The sequence below is a fragment of the Notothenia rossii genome (genome assembly GCF_949606895.1).
Source record: "Notothenia rossii genome assembly, chromosome: 3".
Taxonomy (NCBI): domain Eukaryota; kingdom Metazoa; phylum Chordata; class Actinopteri; order Perciformes; family Nototheniidae; genus Notothenia; species Notothenia rossii.
Genome location: NC_136901.1, coordinates 66,237,216 through 66,257,729, shown reverse-complemented (window position 1 = coordinate 66,257,729; position 20,514 = coordinate 66,237,216). Strand labels below are relative to the sequence as shown.

Sequence of the window (20,514 nt, the reverse complement as noted above, 5' to 3'; positions counted from 1 at the left end):
GTCCCGCTGCTTCCAGTCTTCAGAGCTAATATGCTAATTATAACGCTAATGTTAACGCTAATGCTAACAGTTTCCTGGCCGCAGCTTCATATTTACCGTACATTCATGAGAGTGGTATTACTTTTCTCATATAACTCTCAGCAAGAAAGCAAGTGAACATGTATTCCATACATTTCAAACTAATGCTTTGTATCCTAGGCATGTTTCATCAACCCAGTCTCACGGCATTTCGTGTTATAGTCACAAAATTAATTTAATCTATTGATTCTTGTTCTATAACACGATTTTCGTGTCTCACAAAACGATTTTAAAAGCAATGTATTTCTATTGGTAGTATGTTTTGTGCCTGCACCACGTCTTTTTGTCCGGTCGGGTCTTGGAAGACCGGAAGCTGTGGGGTTCATAAAAACATTTTCTTTCTCAATATCTTACCCTAAGCCTAACCCTAACCCTTATATTTTAAATAGTATAATGTCAGAGTTTTTTTGCCGTCCGTGAGGAAAATAAATGGGGCAAAGAGCCTCAGAATACTGAAATCTGTATTTCTTTTTTTTCTTTTTTCTAATTTGTTATTATTTGGTGCAGGCACAAAACATACTACCAATATAAATACATTGCTTCTAAAATCGGTCTGTGTCAGAATACTGAAATCTGTATTTTTAAAAATCTATTTTTCCTTCTAATTTGTTATTATTTACATTGCTTTTAAAATCGTTCTGTGTGAAACGAAAAAAATGGGGAAATTAAATGTTGTGTCTATAACACGAAATGGTTACCAATGGTTGTTGGTTTCGTCACTCGGTTTCGATTGTATGGGCAGTTAGGCATTTAGCCTAAATTGGGACAATCTGTTCAAAATTAGCAATGTGCAATGCTTCTATGGTAACTGTTTTACATCAGGAAATATCATACTATATGTGACGTCTGCTTATTTCTGACCCCACCATCAAGCCTCGTCTACCCGCTGAAATCTGTGTGCTTTTATTTTGCTTTTGGACGCTCTCTCTGTCAGTCGAAGCAACATTTCCCTCTCGTTTCGAATCCATGTTGATTTGTTACTGCCTGCTTTTTTCTAGTGCTACGAACATAGGACCCTGTCAAAGTGTAGAGTACTTAAGGTCAGGGTGGACAGAAGATAATGTGTATGGGCATTTCTCTTTACTGCCGGTAATGCATGCAAAGCAATGGAAATTGGGAATGCCGAGACGATTTCTCCGTAAATCATATGAAAGGTTATAATAGCTGTACGCAGCAGTAGTGGGACAAAGTGCTATACAAGAGGTATGCTGTAATCAATACAAAGGCGCACAATTGCCATTAGTCAAACGCCCCCCTTCGCTGTGCCAGCCTCATCGACTGTACTGTGTTTTTATGTTGGAGAGTAACTCACTGCTTTTGATCTTTTCTTTCTTTTATCTTGTTGTTTTTTCTATTATAATTTTGTTTCTGTCTGTTGTTCTGTACTCCAGAAATGAGGTCTAGTAAATATAGCAGTAAGTGATGTGGCTTCTTGTCTTGCTGTTTTTGGCCGTCTGTCTCCGCATGCCTTTTTCCGCCCGTTGGCTTATCTTTCCTTCTGCCTTGGGTTCATTTTTCTCCCTTCGCTTTTGATTTCGTTTCGTTTCAGTTAATAATTTCTGGGGGTCACAGAGCTGAGGCTGTCTGAGTTGTCTGTCTGTTACTGGACGGTACACACGTCAATCACTATGATTGACGGCACTAATTAACTTATATCCTTGTTCAGTGTATACAAGACATGAAAACGATTTATCTGCTCCAAAGTGGACATTACACCTGACCCTATCTGTCTCTTTCCTTTTACCACGACAACTTTCTGCGCTGGCAGAGCTTCTCAGAATTGAATTTATGGGTATGGAACATTATTATTCATTTTGCTGTGCTTAAAAGCTTTGCCAAGATCCTCTCACAGTCACACATTATTGTACCATTTTTTTTCTAAAACAACTAGGTCTCCCTCAACCTGTCCCTCTTTCTCCTGCCCACTAACCTGCTTTAACACGTGACCTCCCTTCTCTGCATGCATCCCCCTTACTGACATTAAACATTCAAAAAAGACATAAAATAACTAGGAAGGAAATGGAAATGAAAGATAGTGCAGAGGTGAATTAGAACACGATGTTACAGGTCTGATATGAATCAAAGTTACATTGGACACTGTATCGGAGCCAAAGACACCTTCTTTCCCCAACAATCAGAGAGCGTTTCGCCTCATCGATACCTACAAGTCTCTGGCTTGTCCCCCGGGCTTTGGCAATTTGCATATTGGCTTCAGCAGCCTGTCGAATAAAAACATGCAAGCTGCAAGTATTTCTGCAAAGTGTTGCCAAAAGCGAGCCAAAGGCCTGAGCATAGTCGGTCCTTATTATTCTGCCCTTGATTGACTCCATGTCAGAGTGGAGAGCTCGCCTGTCCTAAATCACCATCGCTGTTGGCTCCACTGTGCCAGCGAGAGCGCCTTTCCATTTCCCCTTTCGCTTTTCTGTATCAGTACCCTGTGACACACACACAATGCCGGGCCAGGCCTCTCATGGGCTTGTCAATCCCTACAGAGGCCCTTTATTCAGAACCCCCCCCCCCCCCCCTCCTTTAACCCCCTTCCTTCCTCCTCAGTGGCGTGTCTGTAGGGGAGACAGATGAAGGTTAGGTGATTAGGTCATAACAGTTTAATTAATCTGCCTCTTAGTAAATTCATTTTAGTAAATAAAATCAATCAACACATTCTAATGAATTTTAGCATACTTTCAATCAACTTTATATCATATAAACCACTGGTAGGTAAATAAACAGATAGTCTTCAGCATATAGGTATCACAGCAGACAGCTTCAGTTTCAGTCCAGAGTAATAAGAAACATTAAAACGAATACGTTTGGATAACGGTGGGTCCATGACATTGAGAAACAGTGATCTTCTGTGACTTTAATTCAGCCATAACTAACAATCCAAGGGCCTTTTTTAATCTAGTTTTAGCTGATAAGAGGACAAAGTCAGGACAGTCTGGTTTCTGGGGACTAGTTTCTCCCCAGGCCTTTCTCCCGGACACGCCCCTCTTCCCCCTCCTCTCCCTCCTGTCCCTCTGTCTACTCGTTTCCTCTTGCTCCTCCTTCCTCTCCACTTAGCCTTTTATCCTTTTATTCCCTCATGTTCTGTTCTGTTTGTTGCTCCCTGTCATTGTGACGTCGCGCTTCAGATACAGTGTTACACCACAGCGGGCCCAAAAATGTGAATTAACCTAGATAAACCAATATGTTGAAGTATTCACAAACTTGTTAATAGAGTTTAATGTAGTTCAGTGTAACATGATCCAAATCTGTCTTAAGATGTTCCCAAAGGAAAGTTCTCACTTAACATAAAAGTGTTGTAACCAGTTCTATCCTCAAAAGTGTTTGATAAGCAAATCGTGAATGTAGAATTTAAAAAATATATATTTGGGCTACTTCATATTATTTATTTTGTACGGTTTTAAGTCAATTCAATAGATGACCAAGGGAAAAATTAGTTGTCTTTTATGGTTGTCCTTGGATGTGTTTTCTAATTTAGGTGAAAGACAAATTGTGCTAAAATATCACATGTAATACATTTAATGACAAATTGGCACATCATAAAGAAATGAATGCCATAATACCATGGTTTATTTTTTCCAGCAGTTTTTCAAGCAAAACTTAATTTGCTATAAATGCCTTTCTCTTGTCAAATTAGCAAGGATAACAAAGTAAAAGATTAACCTCGTAGGTAAAAAATACTTTTACCTCAAAACCTGTTTGACAATGCAGTTTAGTTGTTTCGGGAATATATGTTTTAAAAGACCAGGCTGCATTTTGGCCACCACAGTGTCCCGTAAAAACCTCTGTGAATAGTCAAACTTGAAACAAAAACCGAACCCAGAAACAAAGGAAAATAAAAATGATCAAATCATTTATAAATATTAAAGAAGTGTCATATTTCCCATTTTTCTGTCACTTTTTGTGACCGTTATGGTGGTGGTGAGCGTTTTAAATACTTAACCTTTATGCTCTCAGCCCATTGTGGTGTCAACACTTTGAACAAAATATGCTTATTTAATTTTTTTTCATCTGGACAACTCATCTTTTGAGGATTTCATCCATACAGGCATGCATTCATATCCCATCCAATGCCATCTGTAGCATTACATCTCATGTCCTTGTAAATACATGTGTACAGGGACAGCAGGAGGACTATTTCAGGATGTAGCTCTGCTTTTCATCATAACATTTATGAGCTTTGAGAATTACTCCTGTGTAGTAGCACTGTTTGACTGTAGTACAGTTTAAATTGAAAGGCATGTGTCTTATTAGAGCACGAGCAGTTTTACAGTCAGCACAGGGGATAGGGTGGCAGCAGCTAATTCTTAGAAAAATGTTTCTGTAGTCACCATCAATGGAGTAGCGCTCATACTGTTTGTGTGTGTGTCTGTTTTGTGATTGTCTGTCTGCCATGGATGGATGTGTGTGTGAATATGTGTGTGTGTATGTGTGTGTGTGTGTGTGTGTGTGTGTGTGTGTGTGTGTGTGTGTGTGTGTGTGTGTGTGTGTGTGTGTGTGTGTGTGTGTGTGTGTGTGTGTGTGTGTGTGTGTGTGTGTGTTTCAATCCACAGAGGCGGAGGAGCTCTACCAGAGGCGGGTGCTGACGATCACAGGCATCTGTGTGGCGCTGCTGGTGGTTGGCATCGTTTGTGTGGTGGCCTACTGCAAAACCAAGTATGTATCGTTGAAAGGAACATAAATGACTTGCTATTTAACCACAAAGAGCGTGTACAATTTTCTAAGAAGGATTTAAGAAGCTGGTGTTCAGAAATGGTCTCCTGTGATTAAAATGTTACAATAGGGTGCATTATTAGATGGTTACTGATTCATTAATGGAGGTATTTCATAAAACCTAGGATGCAGGTCCACTAAATGAAATACAATTATATTTATTTTTGGGATTTTCCTTGATCTTTGCTATTTTGTGAAACATTGGCTAATTTCCTCCTCTGGATGTTGTTATTTAACTGAAAGCACCTGAGATGTTAAGATGAGAAAACACTCCTTAATTGAACTGTTAACAATTCACTGACATCTGAAACACTTGGCATAATACCAAGTATTTCTGGAACACCAATCCTGTTCAATTGTGACAGGGCTGCCTAACCTTGATAATATTGCCGTAACTATGAAACGATTATCTAATAAGTAAAGAGCGTGAGCGTGATTTTTAAAGAGCAATTATAGTGATCAATCAGTTTAGCACATTAGCCAGATGACTTATTGTTCCCTCATCACCACTCCTCCAGAAAGCAGAGGAAGAAGATGCACAGTCACCTACACCAGAACCAGAACCAGTGTGTGGAGCAGCCCAACCGCATGCTGGCCAACGGGCCCAACCACCCCGGGCCCGGCCCCGGCCCCGAGGAGATCCCCATGGTCGACGTGAGTCAAAACTGTAGAAATACACACCAGAATCAGGTACAGGAGAAGTGATGCTAAGGTTTAAATCACAGGAAGTAAAGTCACGTTTTGACCACTTTTACTTCATGCTGAGCAGTCCACAGGGTCTACATGTTTTCAGAGGCAGAGCTGCTCTCAAGGCACAAACAAAAGTTACCAACACAAGCTTGAATGGCATAAGCACTGATTGGCAAGAGGGATATAGATACGATAAGATAAGATTGTACCTTATTGATCCCAATTTGGGAACTGTTTGTGTATATTGTTAGTATGTACTTATTTATACATGTGTATGATAATTTTTTCTTAGGCTGGTTAGGATAAAGTTTATGCTAGAATGGGTCCAGTTACCTAAGACACTTTGGCCCCTCTGATTTTGTTCTAGCTTCTGGCAGCCAGCAATAGATTTACAATTATCCATTCAGGACACATAGAAGTCACATTTGTAATCTCCAGGCAGACTTCCCTTTCTTATTAAAGTGCTGCTGAAATCAATCCAGTTATGTCAGTGTTTTTAATTAAATTCCCCATCCTATAAATAGGATTTTGGTGTCAAGTTTTCCAGAATCTCCTCAGATATTCATTAATGCTTAAGAAGGAAAAAGAAGAAGAAGACATTAGAACTGGATGTCAGGTTCACCTGAGCATGCAGAGCCTTGGTTGGTTAATGAAGTCACTGCTAGACTTTATTTAGCTTTGGTGCTTAGATTTGAACTCCACCAAGAACTTTTTCTTTTAGCCTCCAGAGCAGTTTTGCCTTCAAAAGAGCCTTTGTGTAAATAAATACTCTGATCCAGTGTAAACAAAGGGCAATATGGAGCTGACAGACGGTAAAGAGAGTGGAAAAACACCTACCATTCTCCTGAAGACATTATGTGTGCATGAGTCAGCATAACACCAACAATGAAAGAGAAGTGATGATGAGATCTGTGCAGGAGAATCCCCTTATCATTATATATCACTTTATAATAATGTATACATTAATAACTGTATGATTTGTTGGTAATCAGAGAAATGATAACATAAGTAACAAGTATTTAAATAAGTTCATTCAGTATGTTTGTGTGTTCGTATTGCAGTACATCTCCAAGAGCGTCCCAACGACAGAGTGTGTGATCAGCCACGGAGCTGAGGGTGCAGGAAACTACGCAGGGAGCAGAATGTCAACCCGCTCCCACCACTCAACCACTGCCTCACACGCTTCCAGGTAGACCTGCCACACACACACATCCAGATATATACACAGGCAATTATTGGAAAGCATTTCTCCCCAATTTTTCTTCCTATAGTTTCAGTTGTTTCCCGTTTTTATAGGGATTATCTCTCTCGATTCAGTTTTTGAGCACTTTTAAAGCTAGATAGTGGATCATCCAGAGTAACAGTACAATTGTTTCTGGAAAAACAATATTGAGCAAAATATCAATAATTCCCTCACCTATTGGGACTATTCTCTCATAACCTGAACCTGGTTTCCCCTAACATGTTTATTGTACTTCCCTTATGTTATAACATAAAATCAGAGAACCATACAGTTACAATACAGTTTGAGAACAGAAGTAAGTATATTTTACTATACATACACAACTTCGCTGCTATAAAATAATCTACAAAAATGTAATAGCTATGTATTTGAGTCTTTTTAGACCAATACAATCTGAAAGCTCCGTTCAATTCAAAAGGTTTAGTGAGATTTATGTATGAAGTCCTCCAGTTTTATTCCAAGTACACATCATTTGACATTTAAACAGACTTTGTAATTAAACATCTCTGACTTCCTTGCAGAAGTTTTAAATCTTTGAACATTCCCTAATATATACCGAACTCAAAGGAGAAACATTTTGTGGATCACAGACCTGTACTTGGCAGATTGTATGAAATATTTATATTTTTAAAGCTGAATTACAAAATGAGTCACCACTAGAGGGCAAAACATCACCTCTCAATGCAGTGAGCTCCGATATACATATATAAATGTCAGGCTAACATGTCCTTTTACTCACACAAGAGTCTAACATTGTCTGTCAGTATCACCTTTGGCCCGCCTAATCCTGAAAAAACATAGGTCTGTCTTTGCCTTGTAGATGCTCGGACTGTTGTCACCAGCAACTTGTTTAGTTTGTGTTGTCTCTACTTCATGCTGGACAAATAGTTTACAATCCAGACATTTTTCTGAGAGTTAAAAAGTCTGGGGCTGAGGTCAGGGTAAGGCCAATAATTGATTGGGTGTTCCTGCTGTTCTTTCTAGAACACTAGTGCACTGCATTGTATGACTTTTGCATACATTACATTTCATCTTAAAATAATGCTTTGGACATCCGCCTGGCAGCTAAGGATTCTAAAAACGATGGCAACATTGTTGAAGAGCTGCGTTGAATTTGACCACATATATTGATTGAAATAACTAATTAGTATGCAGTTGATACGATGTGTTTGGGGCGTCCCTTGTACCCCTTGAGCTGGTAGCCATTCTAAAAGTACCCCCTCACTCATCTGTGATAATTTCGCCTTTTTTCTTTTTGTTAAACCCTTTGTTATCGTTTTTAACTACTCCTAAATGAAAATCACTTGAATAACTCACATTTAATACAAATGCATTTCAACTTGATATTTACACTTGTTGTCATGTAAAGAAATTATGTTAAGACTCACTACTTATTTAGCAAGCCAATAATGTATTTTTTTAGGAGAAGACTCCTCCCCTCTGAACAGTCACTTTTGTCCATCATATTTGAAAACAAACATTGTTATTTTCTGTATTCATGTAAGACAAAAGTAATTTACTTATTTGGCGATGATTCACGCTATTTTTAGAATGCACCCTGCGGGCGAACAGGCACCTGTGTACCCCCTGCGATCCCCTCAAGTACCCCTAGGGGTCCCTGTACCCCCGGTTGGGAACCACTGGAGTACAGGCCTAGAGTACAGTAAAAAAAACACTTTTTTGTCACCTGAAGAGAAAGTGAAAGACTCCAGATGTGAGTTTTCTGAGTTATGGAAAACTTCATATTCACTATTGTTCCCAATTTGACAAATGTAGCACATAGAGTAACTCCTATCATTTATTTTTTCTAAAATAAAACAAAAACTCATTTTGTCAGTTAGTATTTCAGTAATGGCATGGGCCAACGTAACTCTTTGTTTTCTCTTTCCTGTTCGTAGAATTTTTTTATGGCTACAGCCTTGAATGCCTAGGCCAGGCAACGCCACTACAATAATTTAAGTTGAACTGATGGACATTGTTTGTCAATGGGATCTGCAGTAATAAGAGCCCTGTAATGTATATTTGTAATTAAAATCATCACTTTCTGGTTATTCCATATAAAATGCATTTGAACAGTTTTGCAGTATAGTATATTTACCTTCTCTTTATCCTACTTTCCCTCACTGCTGTTGTAACCTTTTAAACTTGTTCTGCTAACACCCACACCTGCAGACATGAGGAGCAGACGTGGAGCATGGAGCGAACAGAGAGTATGAACTCAGACTGCCAGTCAGGAGGGCTGTCCAGCTCTGTGGGAACCAGTAAGTGCAGCAGCCCGGCATGCATGGCGAGGAGGGCCACCCACTGGGGCTGCGGGGATATGTCCGGGCCAGGAATGCAGTACGGGGATTCCTACGATTCTCTAAGAGACTCACCTCACAGTGACAGGTAGGGAAGGTGCTAATGTGTGAGTGTATGTTTGTATTACTGACATTATTTTGGGGCCACCATGTGAGTCCCCATGTACATCATTACGTTTTATGGCGAAAACGTACTTTTAGATTAGGGTAAGATTAAGTTTAGGTTAAGATAGGGGACTACAAATGCCAAAAGGCATTTAAAAAGAGTGTTCAAACTAAGAAAGAGGAAAAGCAGCAGTTAAAGTTTGGTGTCCTCTGAAGGAATGGAAACGTGAATGTGCCTGTATGTGTGCTTGTGAAAGTGTCTAGTTTAAGTCTTTAAGTCTTTGTTCATGACTTCAACACTTGACATTTAATTTTTCACACTAGCCTTGTTATTCTTTGGTGCCCCCCAGTGGTTGTCATGAATATTTCAATGTCAAGGACTTCATCGCCCAGATACTGTACTGTGATCGTAAAAGACTGTTGTTGAGGCAGTGAAGGTAAGGAAAAATACAATGAATTAAGAGGCGCTGGGTTATTTAAACAATATTATCATGTGTGTATTACAAACATGAAATCTATAGTTCATTTTTGAAATAATGCGATTATTGTAACTACGCTTATATGCGACACACTACTTACAATAGTACAGTTTATTAATATTGAAAACATATATTCTATCTATTTTGACCATAAATAAACTGTGTTAAAGGTCCCAGGTCATGGCCATTTCCACTGATCATAATTCCATTGTTGAGGTCTACTAGAATAGATTTATATTGTGCAATTTTCCAAACTCACATTATTTTTTCATACAGCATCTCTGTATAGTATGTGTATTCACTCTCTGTCCTAAACGGCTTGTTGGAGCTCCTGCCCCCCCTCCCTGTGAGCCCACTGTGCTCTGATTGGTCAGCTCGCCCACTCTGTTCTGATGAGTCCACCACCATTATAGCGGAACATCAGTGATTATGTGTTACAATGCCGTTAGCAACCAGAAAATGACACCAGTAATGACAAACAGATGAGAATGCTGAGTGGGGTCTGCGAGACAGCGAGACATCGCGAATGGACGCGGGAAGGGGGGGAGGCTGAGGGGGCTGCAGCACCCCCATCTGCGAGGCTCCACTAGCACCCGCACCCCCAAAACCCGGCACACCTACAGTGTAAGCGCGCCACCATTTTTACGCTGCAAGGCTCCACTAGCAAAAAATGTAAACATTGAACTCATCACAAAACGTTTTTATTGAGGATCTCAACTAACTGCAAAAAATCCCAAACTGCAATATCACCTTGTTTCCGATGTGTTTATTGTTAAAAAGTAATAGTTGGAGCAAGTTGACATTGAAATGTCAAATAATAATATATTGTTCACCACATCCCTAATAAATCTAAATCATCTGGTGTAAAAACGTGTATTAGAGTTGGATTAATTGGGATCTCTTCTGGGGGGAAAGTCCTGCAGGTCAGATGGACTGTAAACACTTAATAGCATGTATATGTTGTTGTTTGTCTGTGTATGTGTGTTAGCACTGTGAGTGACTGGTGACCTGTCCAGGGTGTACAACTTCCTCTTGCCCAGTGCATGCTGGGTAGTCTCCTGCCCTCTGGCCCTGAAGAAGAGAAGTGGTTTAGAAAACAGATGGATGAAACTCTCTGACAGAATGTTTGATACTGACGGGCCGCTGCTATCAGTCCATGCCACAAAGTGTGTCTGCATCCTATATCCGAATTGTGTACCCTAGGCCTAGGGATGCGACTATTAAGGATATTATCACGGATTCACGTTTATCGGGATAATTGTGAATATCCTCAAAAACCTGTCTATCTTACTATCATTGCAAAGTAGAAAAAAGAAGAGACAGGGTTAGGTTATTAAAACACCCAAAATATTAGGTAAGAAAAAACACACTTTAATCCATTTGTCTATCTATCGGCTAATTGCTAGTTTGAGTAGACCTTGTTGCAGTAGCAAAACAAGATGAGACTTAGACACAGCAATAATTTTCTGTTATCTTTCCTGCCCAGGTATGTGTCGGCGCTGACCACGCCAGCACGCCTGTCTCCGGTGGAGTTCCACTATCCCCCGTTGCCGCCCCAGGTGCCCACCTTCCAGATCACCTCGCCCAACACAGGCCACGCCCTCTCGCTCCCCCCCGCCGCTGCAGCCTACCACAGAGAGGACGACCAGCCACTGCTACGATGCCCAGATGTACGTATAGGCACAGAGGAGTAAACCAGTCATGCTTTAGATACTTGCTAGTATTGATGTAAATTAAGTACATTTACTTTAATACTGTACACTTCTTAGGTAAGGTAATGGAATGCAGGACGTTTAAGAGTATTTATAGACTATCTTCCACCACCCTCTTGTTAGTAGGATGATAGGAAGATATTTAACTTAAGCAGTTTCTATAATTGATCTGTTTTCTGTTTCAGGATGGAAGTTTATACAGGCAGCCTCGGCGTCCGAGGCGACCTTACCTGACGGAGAGTACAGGAAGTCTACCGTCGAGCCCCTATCGACTCCCTGACGAGGAGGCCTACGAGACTACGCAGGAGTACGCCTCTTCGCGAGAACCCATCCGCAGCCGGCGCCGCCCGCGACGTAACCGCCTCAACGGACACATCTCGCAGCGTTCCACAGGCCTACGGGACTATAGCTCGCAGAGCTTCAGCCAGTCAGAGGAGGAGGATGAAGAGGAGGAGGAGGAGGACACTCACGGGGAGAGCACACCTTTCCTTAGTATGCAGAACATGAACATGGACCCACCCTTAACCGTGCCGGGTTACCGCTCGTCCTCTGGTGCGGACACACGGACTCACCGCGGGCTGAGTCGGCCGGGGACGCGCAGCAACGGGCAGAGCCGCGGTGCCCAGTCGCACCGCTCCAAGGCTGACAACATGCCCCTTTAAGACTCAACCCCCCCCTGCCACCACCCACCCCTCCACCTCACACACTCCCCCTCCTCCTACACACAACCAGTGGACTAGAGACCTGCACCTAGGAGAAATATTTTTATTTTGTATAACAGACAGATATTCTAAACAAATGAAATATTTATTTTCATTTCAGCAAAAATTGTCTACTAGCTAACAGCAAAGACTTTTTTTATAACGGGGGGGAAATATTTATATGTAAAGTTTTTTGATTTACAGCATTATGAGAGATGAAAAAATAAGAGAATTACGTGCCAATTTTTTCACAAGTTAGATAAATAGAATAATATTGTGGTGCCTTTTGCTGTATGCTGAAGTCGGAGGTCCCATTGAGTTTTTGTAGCCTTTCTTATAAAGACTCCTCGTTTTTTATAGAGACCAACCCTCTTCCTCTTCCTTTTGCTTTGGTTTTTTCTCTGATTTGGGATCTTCCTCTTTTTTGAACTGTGATCTGATTATGTCATCATGCAATATTGATTCCTCCTGTGTTAAAGGTGTCTGTTTACATGAGTATGATCCACGCGATGCGCTCGTTCCACAGGGACATTAGTCACTGACGCAACCGGAAGTGAAGGGTAGTTTTTTCTCGGATGATTTTCGGATGAATCCCATCGGCCATTCATGTTCTTGTTTGCTGCCTGTCAGTCATTTGTTGTTATTTCTGTGAAAACAAGAGTGTTAGGGAGTTGTTGAGGGGAAGTAATTTCAGATTCCTGTGTAGGTGTTCAGGGTGCTGCCATGACATTGGTGGTGGATGATGTGCGTGTGTGTTTGTGTGCCTGTATGTACATGAAGCCTCATTTGGTTGAGGCCTCACCTTGGAAAGTGTTTGCTCCTGTCACCAATCCTCACGCTGCCAGAAGCTCCATTGCACTGTAAGACCCTCCCTCCGTGAGCAGCCATTGGCCAGGGAGCTGCCGATCCAAACCTAACCAATCCAGTTGTAATCCAGCCTGACTCTGGCCTCCCATGGACTGCCCAGCCCACCCGTTTCCTATGCCAGCAGCTTAGAGCCGCACTGTGTCTCAGGACTTCCCCATCACATCACCGCCAAGAGACTCAAAGCAGAGAGCGCACGTCCATCCCAGTCACAGTTCAGTCCGCAGGCCAGATCCACATCCCCTCACTCTACTTCCTGTCCGTCCGTCCGTCAGGTTTGTTGCGTTCACTCGTGGCCACGATTAAAGGAGCGTAGGATTAAAAAAAATAATAACTCTTGGAATCAGAAGGGAGATTCAGTTTTTTACTTTGTGTGTGTGTGTAAGTGGGCATGTGTGTTGCTGATGATGAAAAAAGATGCAGAAAACTCATCTGTTCACTAGGTTCTAGGGGCGTAGCTAGGAATTATGGGCCCCTTGAGAGGAGGATATTGCTCTGGGTCCCCTTTTTTTGTTTTACTTATACAAAGCTACTACTTTTTGAGCTCTCTCTAGCTGTGGGCGCCATGGAATCGCCTCCACCTTTCACTCCCTGTAGCGACGGCACTGCTCTGACGGGAAAAAGCGGGTAGAGAGCTAGTTTTTTTCTGAGACCAATTTTACTTTTTGTTTAGCTCACAGCCAAACGGTGGTATATGATAATACTGATTTCTGCATTTTGCATTCCTATATCTTTTATTGATTGAACTTCTTTTGCTTGGTCATATTGACTGAATGATCTGTTATCTGTCTGTCTCTGTCTGTCCCCCCTCCACCTCGCATCGCCACTCGCCTCTCCACGTCTTTCTCACCCGCCTTACAGACCTTCAGAAGCAACTAGCAGATGAGTTTAGGCCCCATGCTGAACAGCACCGAAACAGTAGGCTGATTACATCAGAATCTCCACCTCCGGGTTAAGACATCCTTTCAAGCCCACTAAGGATAGTGAAACTGTGTCAGATACAATACGTGTCCCTATTAGAGTTCATTTCCAATTTATTTTGTTGTTTTCTTTTTTCACACAGGAGATGCATGGATCACAGATAATGAAATTATCTTAAAAATGGCGACCAACCCCTCAGGGGAAATCATGCTAGACATTTATATTTTAAAAAAAACATTATTTGGGTTCACGACCCAAAGTTCTGGCTAGTTTTGTCTTACTATCACTGTAATCAATCTGGGATTTGCAATGTGGAAATAGTGCAAGTGAGGGTAGTGTGCTTCTAGAGCTAGTTGAATTGTTAACACCCCCCACCCTCTTTCTCCTCCCCCTGCACTCCCCCCTTTGCCCCCTTTACATGCACACATACATACCACACACCAGACACGGCTCACACATTATGAAGCACACACTGAGACACACACACACACACACACACACACACACACACACACACACACACACACACACACACACACACACACACACACACACACACACACACACACACACACACACACACACACACACAACACACACACACACACACACACACACACACACACACACACACATACACACTCATATGACACACACACAAAGCCTTTACCACGTTTGTGTTTGTCAAGAAGTTTGCCTTTGTCTTTTTTACCTCCCGACTCCCTCTCTCCTCCCTCCTCTCCCCCCCCCCCCCCCCCAAACCCCTCTCCTATCACGCCCGACCCCTCTGCATGTCCTAGTGGTACTGGTAGTTGGGTGCATGGAAAAAGCAGCAAGCAAATCGTTTTTCCACTCGGTGAAAAAAATAAAAAATGTGTCTTCATTTTAACATTCAGCAATAAATCCCCTTTCTCTTCATGTCCATCATTTCTTGGAATATGCTAGAAGATTTTTTGCAAGTTTTATCGAAAACATACTACTTGTAAAAGAAGAAAAATCCAAAACCACCCCTTCATATGAAAAATAAAACTTTATTCCTACCATTTTGGAAAAGTCCTGTCATCTTTGTAACTAAAAACAACTGAAATGTGTTGTTTTTAATTTACAGTGGTTTAGAATCTGCTCTGTTTTATAAAGAAGGAATAAAGGCAAGAAGCCAGTGCACCAAGTGCGGGGTTGCAATGATATGACCAACAGATGGCTGTTCTTTCAACAATCACCTCCTCTTTAATTAACGTGCCATCAACTGGAACCTTCTGTAAGATAGAAGCAAAAAAACGAAATTTAGATTAAATCCAATCGATTGTTTTACTTTTGCGAATACTATCACACTGTCAAGTCGTACTTGTTTAACAGCATTTTAGCATCACTAGTGCCTTTCCTGTTAAAATGTGTTAAATTGTCCAAAAATGAGATTATAAATAGTCAGGTTTTAGTGAAAATGCATGTGATTAGGAAGTGAGATTTGTATTTTACTGTTTCGATCTAGTTTTGGTATGTTTACACATGGCCCACTATTTTATCACAGTTCATCAAGACTTTTCTTTTCTTTACCTAATTCTCCTTTCATTAGTTCATATAGAATTCAAGGTAAGACTTGATCAGTTATTGAAAAAAAAGGTAATTTCTAGGGTGAAGAACTAAGAACAAATGGATGTGTTTTTTCAAAAAGACGTGCAAAGGTATTAACAGACGTGATAAAAGTAGTAACATTTGTATTGCTTCTCACACTCAATCTGATGGTCGTCTTTCAACCAGATGGTCGTGGGTTCGATCCCAGCCCCTTCAGTCACATGTGGATGTATCCTTTGGCAAGATACTTAACTCTGAGTGGCTCCTGGTGGCATGGTGAACAATATCTGAATGTGTGTGAGTGTTAGCTTTACGTTTGGTACCAATAAGAACACTGGTGTAAAAAACAGAGGAACACATATTTGAACACATATTTGGTTGCTTGCCAAATTACTTCACTCAACACCTGAGCTAACATCATCAACCCAAACTCAACTTGTGTAAACACACACACACACACACACACACACACACACACACACACACACACACACACACACACACCGATAATTGACACCGATACACCAGTTTAAAGTAACGATTTTGATATTACTCAGCAACAAAAACACAACTTGATGAATCTTGCCCTTCTAATCTCTCTATTGTTATTCTGCCTTTTCGGACCCGTCTGCCACAAGCTATTTATACAAATACTCACAGCAGTTTTTCTGTGCTTTTCAAGCTCACTGATTCATGGGATTGGGATTCATTGCTTTCCTAAAAGTGATGACACATACGTTTCAGAATACCAGACATGCAGGCATTTAAGGCACATGACTGCAGTAGTTAGGGGGCAGGTCCCTTGTCAGCAGCTAGAGCTGTTTTATTGCTCCACAGTACCATTCAAAGAAGTAGATGGGGTTTTAGTATCGTCCGTTTGCATTTCTTTACAGTATGGCGCCTACTTACTTACTGATAAGGTGTCTATGGAGATAAGCTTGCATAATGAGTGACGTTATTTAAAAAAATAAATAGTTGTCATATTCTATTCCTTATAATCTTAAAATGTCTATTTGAAGTAATTTTTCTGTTGTTTTGTTCGGTTGTAATTTTGTCTAGTATCCTGATTTGGATTGTCTCTCAAAGCACTTTCTAAACTGTGTTGAAAGTGCTATATAAATCAAGTTATATTAACATTAATCCAACTTTATTCAGATGTTTTTATGACATCCTGATGTGGAATCAATTACACAGGAATAGCGAACAACACATAAAGACAGATATAAAAAACATAAAACATGTAATTCAATTATAAAATAAATACCAGATAATAATAATAGTAATAATAATAATGTTACAAAAATGCTGAAATTATTATTATTTATTTTCTGTTACTTCACAACACAAGATGTAATTAAACTACGCCATTTTTGGTAAATTTATTGAAATCGGGGCGACAGCAGCAAAAAACAAAAGTGTATTTGTTTTACAATTTACTTCTACGTATTGATTTAGGTTGGCCATTGTTGGATGGCTTAACCCAATTCCACTCATCACCTGTGTGTCATTCCTGTTTGCTCACTTTGTCAATGGGTGTATCCCTGCCTCATGCGCACACCTTACCTGTTAGTGTCTTCTTGGTAGTAGGCATTTGCAGAATTACGTTTTTGAGGTACAGCAGTCTAATGTATGGGCTGGACAGATGACCTGACTGATGACAGAAACCAGAAAAGAGAAATAATGTTGTCTCAACATTAGAGAGACTTCCATCTTGTGAGAAAAGAAGTATATAGTAATTTTTGGAGTCTTCACCTAAGGCAGGTAAGCAAATAAAACAGCTGACTCTTCATTTATATTAGCCCTTATGTTGTGTTCGGATCTCCCGTGACCCGTTTCAAGTTAAAATTATATAATAACTACGCTCTAGTTTTTTTTATCGCAACAAGGCTTCATGATATCCTCCACAACAACTATATAAACACTACAAAATAGATTTTGACAATTTTAGCCAAGTCTGAAGGTCAAATTTGGCCCAATCAAGATTCACCTTGGAATTTAGACATTTCACATGACATTTTGGAGATAGTTTTTTTTCAACTTTCAATAGCCTTTATCTCCCTCATGTTTTTTTTTCTGTCCATGTACAACTGTGGGCTTCAATGTTTCATTAACTTAGGACTTAGTGTTCTTTTTATAAGATCCATACTTGAAGTTAGGGTTTCTACTTGAACATGTTTACATGTTTTAATGTTGAAAAAACCTGAATTGTTTATTAATATACTATGACCAAGTATACCTGTATTCACCCTCTGACCTAAAAGGATTGATTTAGGCAACTTGTATCCTAAAGCAAAGTCAAAAGCATCAGTGTGTGGAAATTCTCAGATAGGGGGCAAATATTTTAGTGACATGGGAAGGGGAGCCATATCTTAATTTCTTATTAAACGCCATGTTTTCTCACAACAGACATGACAAAAAAAAACGAAGTTAGTTGTCTTAACTCACAGTCTGTCTCCAGATACCTAAATGTTTGTGCACAAGCCCACAAGTCCTTTCAATGTATTTTGATACTCAAAAACATGTATTTTTAACACAAATGTATCATTTGTCCACTCGAACATTCTTTTTACTGTATATCTTTGCAGTTAAATGGCAAGGTGCTTCTGTTGTTGGCGCAGAGTGTTGATCTGTGTGTGCACACCATTCATCTCCCTGGCACTGCTGCTATTCCTCATCATGGTCATGTTGTGCAAGGCCATGGAGTCAGGTATCCCAAACCTCACTTTGTTGCCCCGGGAAATCTTAAGAATGAAGGCTTCGACCCACTGCCCAAAACGTTCTGGGTTACCAGCCTGCATGGTCAAGCCATATGGAACCGCCTCCAGCTGACAAACGATCATCGTTTCAACCCCATCCTCCACCCCAAAAAACTCACGAGGCGATTTGAAAATGGTAACTTTAATGAAGCCATACTGAAGAATGTTTACTCTGAAGTTACTGAAATCAAACACAAACTATGACAAGCTACCACAGCAGATACAAGATTTTGTGAGCCATATGCAAAGAAGAGACTACCCTTTGCTCCTCCAGCCTGATGGAGTATGTGGAGCCGGGGCACAGGATGAGAAGGAGCCCCCTCTTCTTCTTCTGGCCATTAAGTCAACAGAACTGAATTTTAAGAACCGACATGTCATTCGACAGACATTGGGCCAGGGAGGATGGGTAGCTGGACAGAAGAGAAACAACAATGGTGTAGGGTACGTCCGCAGGGTCTTTTTGCTGGGCAAGGAAAATACTGAGGAGTTGGGTTTGGATCTATCTGAGATACTGCAGATGGAGAGTAAACTTCATGGAGACATTCTGCAGTGGGACTTTAGTGACACATTTTTCAACCTCACCTTGAAAGATGTACTGTTCTGGAGCTGGTTCTCAAGCTTGTATGGCCAGACTAGCTTTGTGTTTAAAGGGGACGACGATGTCTTTGTCAACACCCCAAATATGTTGAGCTACCTAAAAGGTGAGCTAAAGAAGCCACAAGCACACGAGTCAATGAAAGGCTTTATGGTTGGCAATGTCATAATTAGAGCTTTACCCAACCGAGTCAACAAGTCTAAGTACTATGTCCCAGAAAGCTTCTACAAGGGCCAGTATCCTTTGTACGCAGGTGGTGGAGGGGTGGTGTACTCAGGCCTATTGGCCAAACGCCTACACGATGTGTCTAAAAGGGTCCACCTGTTCCCCATTGATGACGTTTATGTGGGAATGAGTATGGCTAGGCTAAATGCTGGTCCGGTCCACCACCCTGCCTTCCTTACTTTTGATTCTACCGGAAACGATGAAGACCAACTGTGTTCGTATCATGGAATCCTGTTGGTCCACAGACGTCTCCCCAACCAAGTATTAAAACTGTGGGCCAAAATGAAAAAAACCGAGGCACAGTGTTGGGGTGTGCCCTTGAGAGGAGGGACAAGAAGAAACACAACACTGTAAGCAAACCCCAAGTTACTTTAAAGATTCACTAGAATTGTTGTTCAGCTGTCAGTCATAAAGAGGTGACACTGTATTACGCTGTATTTATTTTCTACAGGCATCCATGTTCTGGGATTATATTTCATTATCTTAAACACTGTGAAAATCCTGGGGTCCATCGACATACCAACAGACTGACCAAAAATACATAATTATTGTTTGAACATTCATTTCAGATAAGAAATATAATGTGAAATACAAATTATTAATATTTTTATACAAATAATTGATTTTAACTTGTAAAGCATTACCATTCACATTATGTCTTTTTTTAAGTTTAGCCAAAGCTTGATAACATTAGCTACATTAGCCAAAGTATGCACACGGGAGAAGTTAGCCTTTCTGTCAAAAGGGTTTAGCCAACAAAACGATTTGGTCGAATGTAAAGAATCAAAACCTTTACATATCATGGTTTGGGTTAAATTAGACCCTTTCTGGCAGAATGCACTGATGGCTAACTTCTGCCATTAGCCCACCTTAAACTAGTGGTCATATAAGACAATGTGAGGTTGAAGTAGCAAAAAATTCAAGTGAGCAATAACGTTTTTGTGTCCTGTGAATTCATATTTCTGGTTAGCAGAACAATATGTTATTATTTCCTCAAAAATGTACATACAGAAGTCTTGTTTTAAGGGCTAGTAAAATATCACCTCTGTTTATCTAACAATTGTAATTGTTTATATATATATATATATATATATATATATATATATATATATATATATATATATATATCTCATGTCATACATTGCTTTACTTTCACTATTTATGTGTAATGATCCCTCCTTTGTTTTGCTATGTATCATCTTTATTTTATCTTATGTATGTACAAAAAGTATGCTCAATGTAACTATGTTAATTAAACCACTGCTGGGATCATTTGAGTGGTTTAGCCAGATCTGCAGAATGTTTATGTCATCTGAACTGCAGCTGGTGTAGCTCCTTTAGCTTTCACTGATTTATAAATGAAATGTCTGGCTCCATTCCAGTTACGCTTCGTAGAAAGAGAACTCTGAAGCCAATGTGATGTATGACTAAAATACATTCTTGTTTATTCCTTTATTTCCTGTCCTTTCTTATCCCAATATTAAATTCACCCAGTAGACTTATTTTCTTTCTGTTTAGCTAACGTTTGCTAACAATCTACATTAGTCAAAGTTAGCT

At 40.3% G+C, this 20,514-nt stretch overlaps 2 protein-coding genes across 5 annotated transcripts in view; both read left to right on the top strand.

The window, feature by feature from the left end:
- Positions 1-14,977, top strand: part of nrg2b (neuregulin 2b) — a 65,899-nt gene extending 50,922 nt beyond the window's left edge. Inside the window, exons 6-12 of one of the 4 annotated variants that reach the window (XM_079669069.1) lie at positions 1,470-1,493; positions 4,635-4,737; positions 5,313-5,484; positions 6,546-6,673; positions 8,900-9,115; positions 11,098-11,281; positions 11,509-14,977. In XM_079669069.1, the coding sequence (XP_079525195.1) occupies positions 1,470-1,493; positions 4,635-4,737; positions 5,313-5,484; positions 6,546-6,673; positions 8,900-9,115; positions 11,098-11,281; positions 11,509-11,985 (1,304 nt within the window). In that variant the 3' untranslated portion in view covers positions 11,986-14,977. Of the gene's footprint in view, positions 1-1,469; positions 1,494-1,846; positions 1,871-4,634; positions 4,738-5,312; positions 5,485-6,545; positions 6,674-8,899; positions 9,116-11,097; positions 11,282-11,508 lie in introns of all 4 variants that reach the window. The other 3 variants (XM_079669068.1, XM_079669071.1, XM_079669070.1) reach the window with 3 other exon arrangements.
- Positions 14,978-18,300: 3,323 nt separating this feature from the next.
- Positions 18,301-19,635, top strand: LOC307033010 (N-acetyllactosaminide beta-1,3-N-acetylglucosaminyltransferase 2; the record flags this gene model as incomplete). Its single annotated transcript, XM_079671281.1, has 1 exon — positions 18,301-19,635. The coding sequence occupies one exon, from the start codon at positions 18,301-18,303 to the stop codon at positions 19,309-19,311; it is 1,011 nt and encodes a 336-aa protein (XP_079527407.1). The 3' UTR covers positions 19,312-19,635.
- Positions 19,636-20,514: the final 879 nt, after the last annotated feature.